Source organism: Lissotriton helveticus, chromosome 1_2, assembly GCF_964261635.1.
Source record: "Lissotriton helveticus chromosome 1_2, aLisHel1.1, whole genome shotgun sequence".
Taxonomy (NCBI): domain Eukaryota; kingdom Metazoa; phylum Chordata; class Amphibia; order Caudata; family Salamandridae; genus Lissotriton; species Lissotriton helveticus.
Genome location: NC_136058.1, coordinates 147,392,432 through 147,408,810, shown reverse-complemented (window position 1 = coordinate 147,408,810; position 16,379 = coordinate 147,392,432). Strand labels below are relative to the sequence as shown.

Below are 16,379 nucleotides of genomic sequence, written 5' to 3'. Positions count from 1 at the left end.
TCCATGTAAGCCCGGCCTCGGGAGTACTTACATTTTTCTCCCTTGAAATAATTGGATGAAGCTGATGAAGGTATTATAATCATATATGCACGGTGTTTCGTATTACCAAGGCGATGCCTCTAATAAAATATTCCTAGTTACACTTCTTTGCCAATGCCTTTTTTAGAGTACCCCTCAAACTTTTGGATCCCACTTACAGTGCTAGATAGCACCCCTATGCATGTAGGCCCCATTGCCAAAGTGTTTTTTGCGCTTAAGGAATATTTGCATTCACTTCCATTTCTACCCATGTCATACAAGCCAAAACACCTATCTCAGCAGGGTGACTAACAACCGCATACAGCTTATTTTTGTTGTCTCCTCCCTAAAATTGCCTCCAAATCAATGCAAGTAAAATAAATTCCGCATTTTTTTATTAAATGACCCTGTAAACCGCGAACTTGCTGTTGTCTTTCTGCTGGGACTTACCATTTGCTGCTACTGATCTTCTACCTCCCGGGACCCGCAGCGTGCCGCGTCCATCCGGAGCTGCTGCCAGCGAGGGGCTGCTCCCTGCAAGGACTGGGGCTGTGTGGAATTGCCGACAGGGCTGCGAGCATCGAGGCAGGGACTCCAGCAACCAGGAGTCCCTGCGAGGCCCATTGAGCACACCTGGGCTGCTCTCCCTGCTGGACCCGCCCACCCGCCCAGCACTCAACTCACAGTAGCTTCAAAGGTATTCAGTGCACCCGCTGCGCGGGAGTGCGCCGGGAGAAGCCCGGGACAAGGGCGGGACCGTCTGTGGCCGTCCGAGGTTGGGTTGGCCCATACTTTTTGGCAAATAACGTGTTTATTTATCTATATTTTCATTGTGTGGGACCCAGTGTTGCTAAAGCATCCGTTGTTAAAACTGTGTGTGGCATAATACAGGTACAGTTAGCCCTAGTCCATCTTAACATGCCTTTAAGGTCAGGTAAAGATCGTACAGTCCAACTGCAAACAACTAAGGGAGTAGTTTCTGGACCACTCGATGCCTTTATCACTCGAGCAACTGGGATATTGGAAAAGGAGATAGCAATGGTAGAGGAAAGACTCTCCTTAGATTTAGTTAATGGTAAGCGTTCCTCGTTGGGTGGGTTGGCAACAATCACCAGCCCTGTCGCTCAAGTATCATATAATAATCTACATTCTGTTACCACTGAGGCACTAGTCCATACAGAGGGAGAGGGGGTGGGCCCTTCAGATTCTCTCGTAGATGATGACCTGAACCTCGATGACACTCAGTCTAGCGGGGGTAATGAAACTAGTTCAGAAAGTCTGCACTCAACCAATAATCCTGATTTGAAATTATCAGTAGAGGTTGATCCCTTGGGACCGGTACCCCGCAAGAGGAAAATGGATATGAGCCACCAGGGGGGGGAGAGACCAAAAGTTGCCCAAGTTAAATGATCCATCTAGTACTGGTGCTTCTGACTTTAAGCAGCCCACCGCACTTCAATTACCCTCGGTATTCCCCAATGTGCTATGCCCCTCCTTTATACCCTTGGGCTCATCTAATCCCTGCCCAACCTGCCTCAATAGTGATGAAATCCTATTGGTAAAAATGGAGACTATGATTAAAACCCTCCTACTTCCCGTCCTGGAGCGATCCAGGTTGATGACTGTTAAATTAGATGTTTTGGAGTCTGTAGTAAGTACAAATTTGGGCCTACTACAAAAGCTAACTGTCCCCACTCCAGTGGGAGGGGATTTTATCTCCCCAGTGAACAAAACAAAACGTACGAAAAATGTTCCCTCTGGAAAAGCCACTATCCCTGTAATAACAGGTGTAGATGTAAATAAACCAATAGTGGGGGGGAGACCTAGGGATAAACCCAGCATTGTAGCTGTAGATACTTTGTCACAGGCACCCAAGAAGGTTACTGCCAAATCCAATACAGATCGAACGCAAGTAGCACGGTTGGATGACCGTGTAAAATCCGCCCCTAGTATTTCATCACAGACGCTCACAGGGCAGACAGTTAATCACTATAACACCAATATCCCAACTGTGGGGAAATTAAATAAGCATGCTTTTCCCCGCACAGATTTACCCCCTGAAGCAACTCAACACACAATAGTGTTAACAGGGGTAGCCCCGTTAAAGGAGGGCATTAAGGAAACACATGGGGACTTACGTAATAAAGTGGTATTTTGGCTGAATAAAAACCGCCCCCTCCCACCTTCATCTTTTGCAGAAATCCTATTTGTGAGGAGAGTTGATTGGGTGGGTCATGGTACCAAAGACTTAGAGGGCGATTGCATACTAATATCATTTAAGGATCCCTGGGTGGTGGATACTATTCGAAGGGAAGCCAGGTTTGCCAGATTGGGGGATGTACAAACTCTGGGGCTTGCTTATTTTTATCCTCAGAGATGTTGTAATTTTCCTTCTGGCTCCACACCCATGAGACTCCCAGTTAGGAGGTACCCTACAGCCAGAACACCTTACCCCCCGCAGTATCCCTTACTTTTCAATCGTTTTGGGCCCCTTTCGGATCTCGAGGCCATAGATTGACTACATCCACCTATTAGGAAGACTAACACTGTTGAGGGCTGTGGGAATGTGGTAGCTGAGCCAAGTTGGGGGGCCCGTCTCTTGTGAATACTGAGGAGGCGGGCTTAGTGCCACTTGCAACGGAGGAGAATGCTGCATTAATTATTGAGGATATGACAGAGGTCATGTTGGGGGTGGAACGTTTGGATAGGGATGTCAACAAGGTGAGAAGGCCAGGAAAAGGGAGCGAATTGGCGATCCCGGCTGTACATTTGACAATGGTTCATCCTTCCCCATGTATTGTAGCACCCCCACTCGAAACAATTAATGTAGTCTCATGGAATGTGGCAGGGGTCAAGGGACGGTTGTACTCTGAGGATTGGTTGGAATTTGTCGATATATTTGATGTTGTATTACTCCAGGAAACTTGGGCACCAGATCCAATCCATAGGGTTGGGTTTCTTAATTTTTTTAAACCAGCTATCAGGGGCAGCAAAGGGCGGGCATCAGGGGGGTTGGTGATCTGGGTGAAGCAGGCATTGGGTTACTACCCGTCTGAGATATTTGTAGAACACCCAGACCTTATGGGCATTAAATTGAGTAAGGATGGCCAACGTGATTTGATCATTATTAATATTTATGCACGAGGCCTACCGGGTGGTCGCTGCCCTGGTATTGTCGATGTATTGGACAGGTACCTTGGTGGGTTGGGAAGAGATAACTTTCTTGTTCTAGCCGGAGACCTGAACTGTACCTTTGAGCCGCTTTATGCTGCAGGGGACAGCTGGGGGTCCGCAGAGGACGCAGCTTGGAATATCCCGGATTTGTCTATTGATAAAATTGTTAAAGGGACTGAGGCTGCATTGAACTGGATGGCTCTATGTTTGACTTGGGGGTTAAGGGCCGTTAATGGTCGCACTACATCCGATCTATGCGCCAATAATACTTTTGATAATGGATTAAGGAAAAGTCGCATAGATTATTTTTTGTTAAAGGTGGAATTCTGGCCACTTCCGATAGATATGGAAGTGATACCCCACCCAGAAAGCGACCATAACCCGTTGTCGCTTAAACTAAGGCTGCCGGGTATGGATAGATTGAATGAACCAGATACCTTGCGGACAGGGGATGTCGCTCTGTCTAATGATCGAAGAAGGTTAAAATGGTCTAGGCTAGCGGGGGATGAGACTCTCTTGGAAAGTATTAAGATTGTGGTTTCTAACACGCTACATGAGTTTATGTCTGCCGATCCTGGGGGGCCTAGTCCTGAAAGCACAATCGAGTCTCACGAATGTTGTTTTGACCAGCTTAAGCTCCTCCTATCTTTACCATGTCCTAAGGGAACCGTTAAAACACATGGCCCCCGCCAGAAATGGTATAATAAGAAGTGTAGGGAGGCTTATAGCCATCTTGTCAAAGCGGTAAAGTCCCGGATCATGTGTGATGTTAAGGCAGCAAGGGTGCAGTATAAGAAAATTCAGTGGGAGGCAAAACGAGAGTGGGAAGATACGCACTGGTCTGACCTCTTGGATGCCTCCACTTCAAATAACCAGACTAAGTTCTGGGAACTTGTAAAGTGGGGCAGAGACCCAGACTCCCCTACTCCCACAAACTACGTACCTCCTGATGTTTGGGTGAACCATTACTCTGCCCAATTCAGTGCTGAGAATTTGGAACTCCTCCCAACATCAGGTAGGGTGTTCATAATGCCTGTCTACGGGGAGGAACTGATTTTCACTGAACATGAAGCGGAGTTAGCCCTTGGCCTGACCCAGCGGGGGAAAGCACCAGGGATGGACTTAATTCCTGCTGATTTGTTCAAAGCCAACCCCGATCTCTGGGTGCCGTAAATTACCAAGATAGCAAATGCGATAGCAAAAGGGGCTAGAATTCCCAAGTCTTGGAAGGGGGCCGAGATCCTCCCAATTTATAAAAAAGGTGACCAGTCCAACCCGGGCAATCATCGCCCGATTAGTCTTATCGACTCCCTTCAAAAGGTTATTGCACGGATGGTTTTAGGCGGAGTTCAAGGCTGGATGGAACTGGAGGATATCTTGTCTCCCATGCAAGCAGGCTTCAGATCTGGCACGAGCACCATCGACCAGGTGTTTAGATTTTGTCTAATCTACTGGAAGGTGGTGCTGCTTGGCGGTGGAACCATCTTTGCCGCGTTCATTGATCTGAAGTCGGCATTTGACCTGGTGCCGAGGGATAAACTGTGGTGTGTTCTGAGAGATTTAGGACTACCCATGGAACTACTTGATCTAATTGTTAAAATGCATGAGGACAACTTTGCAAGGGTGAGGTGGGGAGGTCAAGGACAGGTGACGGACTGCTTCCCTGTAACTCGAGGAGTCCGTCAGGGGTGTGTCTTGGCGCCCATACTCTTTCTGTTATTTATTGACCAAGTAGTTAAATTCTTTGCAGCTACCCCCACTGATGCCCCTTCTCTGGCAGGGACAAGGTTCCCCATGCTCATCTTCACCGATGACACTTTACTCCTCTCTAAGACCCGTAGTGGTTTACAGCTGGCCCTGGACCGCTTCGAGGAGTTCTGTGCCATCAATGACCTTAAGGTAAATGTGGGTAAAACCAAGTTTATGGTTCTTACCAAGAGTCATTTTATGCGGAGTTCTGAAAGTATGAATGGAGTTAACTTGGAACAAGTTGAGACCATGACTTATTTAGGGGTCACCCTCGACCATCGTTTACGATGGAAAGAGCAGATAGGAGTACAACAGTTAAAATTTGCCCGACTAACCGGTTGTCTTTTGAGTGAGCAAAAAAGATCGATCACTAAACGGGTCAATCCAGCGTTAAAGATTTACAATTCAAAGATTAATGCTGCAATGTTGTATGGTGCAGATCTCTGGGGACATATGGATCTCTGCAACAGGGCGGAGGACCGCAGTAGGTATTCGGCCAGTGACCTCCTCACAGAACTAATACGTTCTCCCCACAAGGTTAACCTCTCCCCGCCCTATGAGGTTTCACAATACCCTAATACGAGTATTTTGATTTTTCACGCAAACCCAACCGGGTTTTAGCGTTTACCGCAGACATCTACTTTTTTTTCACTATTGTGGTCCCAGAGAGTAGGACTGGGCGCGCCTTTTAGGGGACGCACACCATCCACTCTCAGGGCAACGGTCCTGAAGAAAACCTGGTGAACCTACACCTTTATGGTTGAAACATGTAGACCTGACAACACATAGAGATACATGGGCTCATAATTACCCACACTCTATCTCGCACTTTTGTTTTTAATATTGTCCAGTTGCTTATAAATAAAACTTTAATTTCTTAAGTTAAACCAGGACAATTTTTAACACACATACTTTTTTCCTTTTCAAGCATCCTCACTCACAACCAGCTCCACTGTAATCAGGTGTTGTAGCACACCCTGATGACGCTAGGTCATTAGGGTGGACCCCGATGATGAAGCATGTCACCACTAGGTGGTGAGTGAGGGGTTTTTTAACAAAAGGAGTTTTTTTCCCCCTTTTGTTCCAGCCTGCACCCTATTAGGAACTGTGACTTCCACTGGGTGGTACTCCTTCTTTTTTTCTCTATTGATATACCCAGGGGTACAGGAGTATTCCCCCGTTCACTTGGTGAACCAAATACCTTGCTCTCCCCTCTGTTTTTCATGACATATGGATCTCTCCAGCTTGTTTAAAATACAGTGGAAGTTCATGCGGAGTTTGGAAGGGCTACCTCAATCTACTCCATCTATACCACTGTGCCTGGACCTGGGATGCAACCCAATTAATGAGATGGCAAGGTTCAGACTGGTGGCCCTCTGGAGGCGCATATGGACCTCTCCCGACCTCGCCCTTTTTGCTAAGGAATTAGCTGAGGTGAGGTCAATTGGGGGTTCCGGGAGAATTCCATGGCTACGCACTGTTAAAACCATTCTGGTCGAAATGGGACTGGAACAGCTGTGGGTATCTCCGGGAACCAATGTTTTCCCCTCAAAACAGGAATTTAAGGCACTGTACTGGGCCTCAGTCTGTCAATCCCTAGTGACTGCTTCCAGCTCTGCTAGTCTAACGGGAAGGTTTCTGACCATTAAGTTGGATCCATCCCGCGAGACCTACTGGGATATCATCACCAGGCCGTTGGATAAGAAACTTTATCACCAGTTTCGTGTGGGATCTTTGCCATTGAATTCCTTTACAAAAAATTGGGTTACTGGGGCAACGGAATTTTGTTGTTGGTGCCCAGGTCACAGGGAAACTGAGGGACACCTTTTATTTGCCTGTCCAACCTACCTAGCACCACGAAGAAAATGGATAAAACCTCTGTTTCAACGCCTCACTTACAGAAGGTCCTCTGAGGCTCTTTGGGTATTAAAAACTAACACCTCAGAGGTGTTCGTGGTGAGTGTAGCGAAATTTTTAGGGTGGGCTTGGGCCATTAGGGCAAAAAGTAGATAAAAACAAGACCAAATTCCAGCTTTTCAATTAATTCACCATTGTCTTTTCTTAATACAGGATAATGTATAACGTATCAAGAATGTTTTAATTCATTCATTGTTTCTACACTCTTAGAACTATCTGGTCAGGTTTGTCTTTGTATTGCTTGGATGTTTAATAACTATTTTTAAATATATTTAGATATTGTTAAAAAACTTTAAACTTGGACAAGTTTACTGTAGTTGTAAAATGTCAGTATATTGGTATATTGTTATGTTGTCCAAATTTTATGTGTTTTTAAATGTTGTCTTTTATGATTTTATTATCGAAATAAAGACTTTAAAACCTGAAACCCTCTTTCTTGCTTCCAAATGTTGTCATTATGCCGCATATGGTGTTCTTCTGCCCTGTGCTCCAGGAGAGAGCAGGCCTGTCTGGAAGTGGGTGTACTGAAAGAAATGTGTACTGGAAGTACCTATGATTCAAGTACAAATGTCAATACTTAATAATACTTAGTGTGTTTAATAGACAGGACAACTGTACTTTCCTGATAACTTGCATTGGTGTAAAATGCATCCGGAAAAAACGAAACTATTAACGAGTCTAACAAAATAAATCAGACATCTTCTGCTTACTTTGGGAGTGTGGAAATATTGGGATCCAGTGAAATATGGAGGCCATTTCCCTAGACATGCCATCAATTAAGTACTACATTTACAGCTTTTGGCATGTCACTTACAAATCATGAAAAAGAACAATTGATGGACAGAATGCAGAACAATTTCATACATTCACCCCAGTACAGAGATCTGGGCCTTAATCCATTGTTTTTTGCTCACCATGCCATTCCAGCTTGGACCCAGCCAGATGTAAATCAGTCTTGACCCTGCGCCCAATGGGAACAGTCTAGCCCGAACTGCCAGGACAGCTCCTCCCTGGACTGGAAAGAAGCATCCTAGGACCTGTTTCGGGCTTTCAGCCCTCTTCAGCCAAGATAGCTTGATTCCAGTGGCATGGAGAGCTTGGGACCCATGTCTGGGCATACCCGTCCCACTCGGGGTGACAAATGCAAAAAGAACAATAGATGGACAGAATACAGAACAGTGTCATACATTCACCCCAGTGCAGAGATCTGGGCCTAAATCCATCGTTTTTTGCTCACCATGCCATTCCAGTTTGGACCCAGCTATATGCAAGTCAGTCTTGAACTTGCACCCAATGGGAACAGTGTAGCCCGAACTGCCAGGCCAGGTCCTCCCTAGACTTGAAACAAGCATCCTAGGACCATTTTTGGGCTTTCAGCCCTCATCAGCAAGGATAGCTTGACTCCAGTGGTATGGAGAGCACGGTACCCACGTCTGGGCATACCCGTCCCACTCGGGGTAACAAACGCAAAAAGAACAATCGATGGACAGAATGCAGAACAATGTCATACATTCACCCCAGTACAGAGATCTGGGCCTAAATCTATCGTTTATAGCTCACCATGCCATTCCTGTTTGGACCCAGCCATATGCAAATCAGTCTTGACCCTGCACCCAATGGGAACAGTCTAGCCTGAACTGCCACTGGATTCAAGCTAGCCTGGCTGATGAAGGGTGTTACCCAGAAACCGGTCCCAGGATGCTTGTTTCCGGTTCAGGGAAGACCGGTCTTGGCAGTTCGGTCTGAACTTTTCCCATGAGGCACAGGGTCAAGACTGATTTGCATATAGCTGTGTCTGAACTGAGGTGGCAAAGTGAGCTAAAGAATGATGATGGATTCAACCCAGATCTGTGACGGGGGTGAGTGTCTGAAAAGTTTCAGCGCTCTGTCCATCATCTCCTTGTGTTTGCACTTACAAATCATCGACATCATGCGTTTAAGTCTAATTAGTTTAAGTGAAGCCAACAACCCCTACAACATTAAAAATTCATTAAAGTGCTTGGTGCGCAGCTCCCCTGGCTAGGTTTGACGGCTCTCCCAGGGAGCCACGGCGCACCGTTTGGGAACCACTGCACTAGGATGATATCATAATTATCAGACAATTGTGAACAAAAGACTGCTCCGCGCAGATCCGGAGAGAGCTACCCCTTAGTCACTTTTTGACTAATCTTCGACTCTTGAGCACGAGGGATGTCCCAATGTCGGACCGGGTTCAAACCCTGCGACTCCGGTCACAAACTGATGTCTGTGACAGATCCGTACCTAGTGTGCCTTTGGTGTCTGGAGCATGACCACGCTCCAAAGTCCTACTCCGACTGCTAGGCCATGAATTCAAAGTTTTTGCGTGTGTGGTCCCAAAAGCTATACGAGGGCCAGCGGTCGGCTCCGCTTCTTTCCCGGTCTCGTAAGAGAGGAAGGTCTCGGGAATGCTGGCAGACCCACCACACCTTGTCACACTCCAAGTCCTCGAGGTCCTCTGGTAAGTCTAAGAAGAAGAAGGCTAAGAAGAAGAAGAAGGCGAAGAAGCCCTGGCGCTCATCGCCTTCGGTCAGCTGATGCAACACAGAACCCGGAGCGTCATCGCTCGAAGGCTCCTTCTCTGGTGCCTTCTTCAAAATTTTACGAGACCCTCCACTTCGTTTTTGAGCAGCTGGACTCTGCCGGCGCATCTTTGAGCCCCGCATTCAGTCGGGGTCCTGGGCCCTCGATGCTAGTGGCTCCGGCCCCAGCGCCGGAGGGCTCCCGTGGATCCGAATTTGAATCAACGCCGCTCAATTTTACTCTACCTACCCCTGCGCCGATCCCAACAACGCCATCCCCTGCGTCGGCCGTGCCCCCGGCTGACGCCATCCCCATCCTCACCTCTGAGATGGAGCCGGACCGACGTCTATCGACATCTGATCCGACGCCAGAGGGTACTTTTGGTCCCCTGTTCATCCCTGGTGTTTCCTACTGCGCAGAAGGTGGTGATTAGGACTGAGAGGGGGTGCTGGACCCTTTAGCAGACCAGCTAGAAGAGCTGGACTGGAGAAAGGAGCTGGTTGACACCAGTGGTCTGGGCACTTCAAGACTGTGGCATGCTTTCTCCCCCTACCATGGCTACGGAGGAGGGAGCGTCCTACGCTGTGGTGTTGCGAAGGGCGGCCAAGGCCTTGTGCCTGGAGCGTCCTTCAGTGGCAGTCAGGACTAAGCTCCTGACAGAGGTGCTTCAGCCTGCGTCAACCTCCTCTGAGACGATTCTGCCCTTCAACAAAGCCCTCACTGACGTCTTTCTGGGCCTCTAGTCCAAGCCCAGCACAGAGGCTCCTGTGAAAAGGACGATTGCCTGCCACCATAGCCTGGCCCCAGGCAACCCAATTTTCCTCACCCAACACCTTACCTTGAGAGCTTGGTGGTCCAAGCCTCTTTTTCAAAGGGCGCATCTCCTTTCGCTCCCCCAGATAGGGAATACAAGAAGATGGATCATCTTGGGAAGCGCATGTTCTCTTCCTCCAGCTTGGCACTGTGGTCCTTGTATACTACATGCCTCTTGGGCTGATACGGTGCGCAGGTGCTGTCTCAGTGACCTGAGGAGACCCTGGTCGTTCTCTCCCAGGCAGTGGCAGATGGGAGAGACGCAGCCAAATTCATGATTAGATGTGAACTGGATACCACCAACTAACTAAGCAGAACGATTGCCACGTTGGTAGCCCTTAGACGCTACACCTGGTTGAAGACATCACATTTTTGGGGGATGTCCAGTCAACTTTCCTGGACATGCCTTTTGATGGCCGACGTCTTTTTGGCGACAAAGCGGACTTGGCACTAGAGCGCTTCAAAGATTGTCTGGCTATGGCCAGATCTTTGGGTCTCACTGCGTTTCCCATCCACTTCAGTCTGCTTTATGCCCCTTTCGTGGCTACGGATGGGGCGCCCAGCCACATCTGGCCGAGTCCAACCACCTGTTCACTCAAGCTGCCCAGCCTCTGCCTCAGTCTCTCCTCCCCTCCCCCCCCGTAGTCTCCAATCCCTCATAGTCCAACGTTTCAGGCCCATTAACAGCCAGTGCCCGCAGGATTCACCATCACCCCCTACTGTCAATCCATCACAGGACAGGTTGTTTTGTAAATAGCCTACTCCCTTCCCTTCGAGACTTCTACTCCCTCCATGCCACCGTCTTTCGATCGCACGTCGGAGAATCATTAGGCAGTCTTAGCCAAGGGAGCTATTGAGAGGGTTGTTGTGCCAGAAGTAGGTCGTGGTTGCTATTCCCGCTACTTTCTGGAGCCCTAGAGGGAAAAAGCCCTATCCTAGACATCAGGGCCCTCAGCCACTTCCTCCGGAAGAAGAAGTTCAAAATGCTCACGTTGGCTCAGGTACTGTCTGCCCTCGACCCTGGAGGGTGGCGTTGGACTTGCAGGATGCCTATTTTCATATTCCTGTCCTGCCAGCCCACAGACGCTATCTATGGTTCACCGTTGGCCACGAGCATTTACAGTTCACCATGCTCCCCTTTGGCCTTACCAATGCCCTTCTAGTGTTCATGAAAGTGATGGCGGTGGTCGCAGCTAATCTGCGCCGATAAGGGCTTCCAGTCTTCCAGTCTTCCCCTATCTCGACGACTGGCTGTTGAAGGCGGGCTCCCACCTCCAGACTACGACAGACCGATTGCACTCGCTGGGGTTCAATATCAACGTGCCGAAATCACACCTGACTCCCTCTCAGACGCTCCCTTTCATCAGAAATGTTCTGGACACAGTGCAGTTTCGAGCCTGTCCTCCTGAGCAGCGAGTCCGGGATATTCGGGCTATGATTCAGATGTTTCAGCCTCTATCCTGGATTTTGGTGAGAATGACTTGGAGACTGCTTGGCATCCTGCTGGTGGATCATGTCAGGTGGCATATGCGGGCTCTGCAGTGGGACCTGAAGTTCCAGTGGGCGCAGCATCGGGGAATCTTTCCAACTACGTCCAGATCTCAGAGGGAACTGCACAACAACTGCAGTGGTGTTTAACGAACCCGGCTTGGGTCAGAGGCTGATCCCCTCTCCCTTCCCCAATGAGACCTAAGAACAATGACGAGCAGCTATTAGAATACTGATAACATTCAGGTTTTTACATTTTTTTGCGGTCTATTAAGTTATAGCCACCTTTGCCAGATTCCCGAGAAATGGGTGATCCAGTCTGCCATTTTTCCTTATCTCTCTGTTTCTTGCTCCCTTCTGCTGTAGATTTCTATTTAATGGGACTCGCAATGTCACGTTCAGGTTTTAAATATGGCTTCATGGGTCAAGTACCCAAGGCATCTCTACCTACAGAGGTATACACTTCTGGGATTATTTTTTGGTTGCTCCCATTCACAATCCTGAATGGGAACAGGTTACAGTTTCTGACGTATAGCCAGAACTGAAGTCTCTCACTTAATATTTCTTAAGATGATAGAGGACACTGTAGAGAAGTTCCCCATTAACTTCATTGCTACGTACAGAGCTGATGCAGCTCTGTGCTCATTCTTTACCTGTCTAACTACAACAGGGAGAACTGGCAATGAAGTTGTACCATGCGTGCTAGTGTAAATGCATGCAGATATGCTTCCCTAGGTGTTGCACTCCTCCAGGTGTGACCTCATTTCAATAGGAAGACACATAATCAGTATTCCAGGTTTGTTTTGGGGTGTAATGGATGGATACACTGCTTCCAACTGATTGGTCTTGAGAGTAATTCAGAAAGTCACAGGCTTTTCTTATGATAGCATTAATAGTCTGTGGATTAATAGTTTGTACTTGTATAGGAGATGTAGGTGCCACTCTACAGCTGGTCTGGAGTACAAGTCTCCTGTATAAGGTAACTGTAATTTAACACCTCTACTACCTCAGTGGTTGTTAAGTTGTTGGGGCGAAGAGCGGGAGTGTAGCTAGCCAAAACTGGCCACGAAGCCCAGTCATTGCTCAGGGGCCCCAAAAGGACATTTCTGTGCATATGTGGCTACTGACCAGCAAACCGAGGCTGGTGTTCCTGAGAAGTTAAGGGGATTTCCAAATCTTGGTAGGCCCTATAGTGTGCCGGTGGGCCTACTGCTGTAGAAGCAGGGAACTGCCCTGATGCAGCATTGATAGGCACAAACTCTACCCATGTGTAAAACATCTCAAAGGCATAAGCCGCATGTGCCGCTATTACAAAAGTAACTGTCCACCCCTTCTCATTGGGGACACCTCAAGCTTTGAGATGCTGAGTGAATGCTTACCTCTAATTTGCCACCTATCACAATAGGTGCTGCAATAGTGAATGGATTCATTTGAAAATTGCAATCGAAGAATTAGAAAACCCACAGAACAGGCAGTAACCTGCTGTTATAGTGAATGGATTCATTTGAAAATTGGAATCAAAGAATTAGAAAATCCACAGAACGGGGAATAGAATTTGATGAGTCAAGCTTGACAAATCTACGGAAATTGGTGCTCCCTTGTCCCCAGTAGGATGTAACTATGATGGCTATGGACGATTCCATAGTTACATTCCATTGGTTCAAGTGTGAATGAATAGGGAATAAACTACTCAAACAGAGTCCCCAAGTTGGGTGCAACTGTTGCGTAAACTAGAACTTTGGTAGTTCTTCAAGCTTTACTTTACCACCCACCGATTAGACTCATAATGTTGAGGGTCCCTCTTACGTACTTGAGAGAACAGTGGCTGCTAATAGGGTGCAGCCCTCATCATCTCTGGCCTCTTTCTCAATAACATTATTACGTAATAACTCAAGGTCGAAAAATATAAGCTTAAAAATACACTTAGTAGTATACCATGAATATCATACTCCCTTCTCCCAATAATTAATCACAGATGCAAGTATGCAGTGTCAATATATGGTCAACTTCCCTTACTCTAATTCTGTTACCCCTAAAGGATAGGGAATGTAGTAGTACCCTGTCATATATTCACCTTGAAGACCCTCTACTTGGAAAGGGAACATGCGGAGGAAGTACCCAAGCTTACTGTAAGTGGTTTCGTATGTGGTATGGGCAACACCCTTCAAATGGGGCAACGCCCAAGCCTGTCTCTTGCCAGGCAATTGGGGCTAGTGTGATTATCAGTGGACTGAAAATGATGGAGAGGTTAATAATATCTCACCCAGTCTCCTAGTCTTTTCATAGCCAATACGAAGACTTTCTTCGAGCCTGCCAATTAGTTTGGGTAGGAGGCTGTATAGTCATGGGTAGCAATTAAAGAAAAGTGTAAAAAAATAAAATAAAGGGAGGGGTGTTTTCTTACTGTGATTGTTTGCATGCACATTCTTAAAGCTTGTATATTTGTCATTCCTGCAGATCATCATTCATTTCATCGGAGTCACTCTGGCAGCCTTAAATGCCCAGTTGTTTGGGAAGTGGACCTCGGAAATCATGTCGGACATGCACCTGCTTGAGCAGAGTCGTGGCCTAGGCCAGGAGATTGGCTTTTGTTCAAACAGATCATATTCCAGTTTGCGTCTGTCAGACCCAAAATACAGGGCACTGGCCAGACAACTCAACTTTTACCACAACATATCGTCCATTTGTAACATTTGCTGCATCATCTGCACCGGTCTAAGTCTATACTACTTGGCTGCACATCGTTGCACTTTGTAATCAGCAAGAACACTATCCCCATCACCTGTCCCACAGAGGGGCAATCAATGCCAGTGTTTACAAAATGAACCTGCATAGCCTAACTCTGCAGTAATGTTTTTTTTTTTACAAACAGTGTGATAAATTGGTTTGGTGTATAAAGTAGTAGTTTGTGTGTCTGTTAAAGGGAGTTGTATATACAGTTTTTAAAATATTGTTTTATTCTAGTGGTTCATTAACTATTAAAGTTGGATTAACCCTGTTTGTACCAAATGCCAACTATCAAATGAATCTATTACTTGTGTGCATTCGCCAACAAATTTAAAATGCAATGCTTCTGGATTATGCCGACCGTTCCTTGTAATAATTGCTCCTTAATGGATAGTACAGAGACGCACAAAGAAGTGCCAGCAGTCATTTCAGCTGATGGTGAGGAACGTACGTGCTTCCAAACATGGATGCAACACTGCGCATCACTTCAAAGGTGTCTGTGCTTTGCTTATTTTGCTCTGCTTTAGTATTCATTGAGGGAGATAGTTAGGGTTTATCTGTTATTAGAATAGCCCCTGTAATGTCTAGCACATAACATCCAGCTGTGCTATGTGTTCCAAAGCGTACATATGTTATGGAGATGCTCTACTGTACGGAGCATAACACTGAAGGGGGGGTCTATAATTATTAATAATACTACAAATCTTGCATTAGCAAGGAAGTATATAACGTTTGTAATACGGTTCATTTCTAAATGCTCCTCAGCAAATACTGTCACAAAGTGGGGCAGTTTGTTTTGCTATACTATAAAATGCATACGGTGTCTGGTTATGCAGTTGGACTGTGCTAGCCTGCAATTATTGTATACACGTAAAACTACCCTTTAAGTAAATACAAAGCATTTGACCTCTGCAGTTGGTCTTGCCTTCACCTGTGTTAACATGCACATGTTTTAATCTTTTGGCGTCAAATTTCTAAGCTACAGACCTATGATTACTCGTAAAACACAAGAGTCACTGTGGCTGTTCCTTGCTCATCTAGTGCATACGTGTATGATTTGCTTTACCATACAAGGGTTTGGTGTTCTTTTGGTTAATTCTATACGTTACTTATTTAGAAGCTGAAATGCAATAAGCACTTCTGTACATAAAAATGTCGGTGTCCTATGTGGTTTCGACTCCGATTTTTTTCTGTAAAGAAGTCACTGAAACCAGCCAACTTAGATAAACTTTAAGTCGTGTTCGTCCAGCTGAATGAGAGTATGTTCTTTCTGTCTCGTCAGTCTCTGTTAACATGTGGGAAATGACTACTATATGTTCAGCTGCAGCATGCAATACTTTGCAGGAAAGTGTACTAAATCCTCTTGCTTTTAAATGTGAGGCTCCAAAATCCCATTTTGGACGAATGTTTCTGCATATTGAAATAGCATCATATACTATAAATCTGGCCATCCACCATTCAGATGTGAAATGTAGGTAACCGATGCAGGTCGTTAAGTCTGCAACTGTGTCAGCTGTCCATACCAGAGTAGTATTGAGCAAAGCAGTACTGTCAATGTGAGGAAGTTTAAATAGCCAGCGGCCTGGTGGAATGTGTTTGATGGGGGCAGAATGAGAATAACTGTCCCAGTACATACCTGCACTTTAATTCCCAAGTATTGTAATAATTCCATTTCATATCAGCAGACATTTTTGACAGTGTCAACTTGTCACAACTCCCAGTATTTCGTGCAGTACTCCGAGTGAACTAGGTGTTAAAACAGATACTCCACACTCATTTGAGAGCTCCTCCTGTCCCATATAGCCTTCACATTCATTGAAATGTTTGCCAAACCAACCTGTTGTACACAACCTGCCTCACAATACTGTATTTCAGGTACGGTTGTTGCCACAGTACAGCCATATACTTAAACGCTAAAAGGCACGTTCACGTGATAAATCTGCATTCAAACG

The 16,379-nt window shown here is 46.4% G+C and overlaps 1 protein-coding gene across 2 annotated transcripts in view; it reads left to right on the top strand.

Moving 5' to 3' along the window:
• Window positions 1–15,338, top strand: part of LOC144799091 (transmembrane protein 205-like) — a 212,725-nt gene extending 197,387 nt beyond the window's left edge. For both annotated transcript variants that reach the window (XM_078670286.1, XM_078670293.1), the window contains exon 4: window positions 14,158–15,338. In XM_078670286.1, the coding sequence (XP_078526412.1) occupies window positions 14,158–14,457 (300 nt within the window). In that variant the 3' untranslated portion in view covers window positions 14,458–15,338. The remainder of the gene's footprint in view (window positions 1–14,157) is intronic.
• The last annotated feature ends 1,041 nt before the right edge of the window (window positions 15,339–16,379 follow it).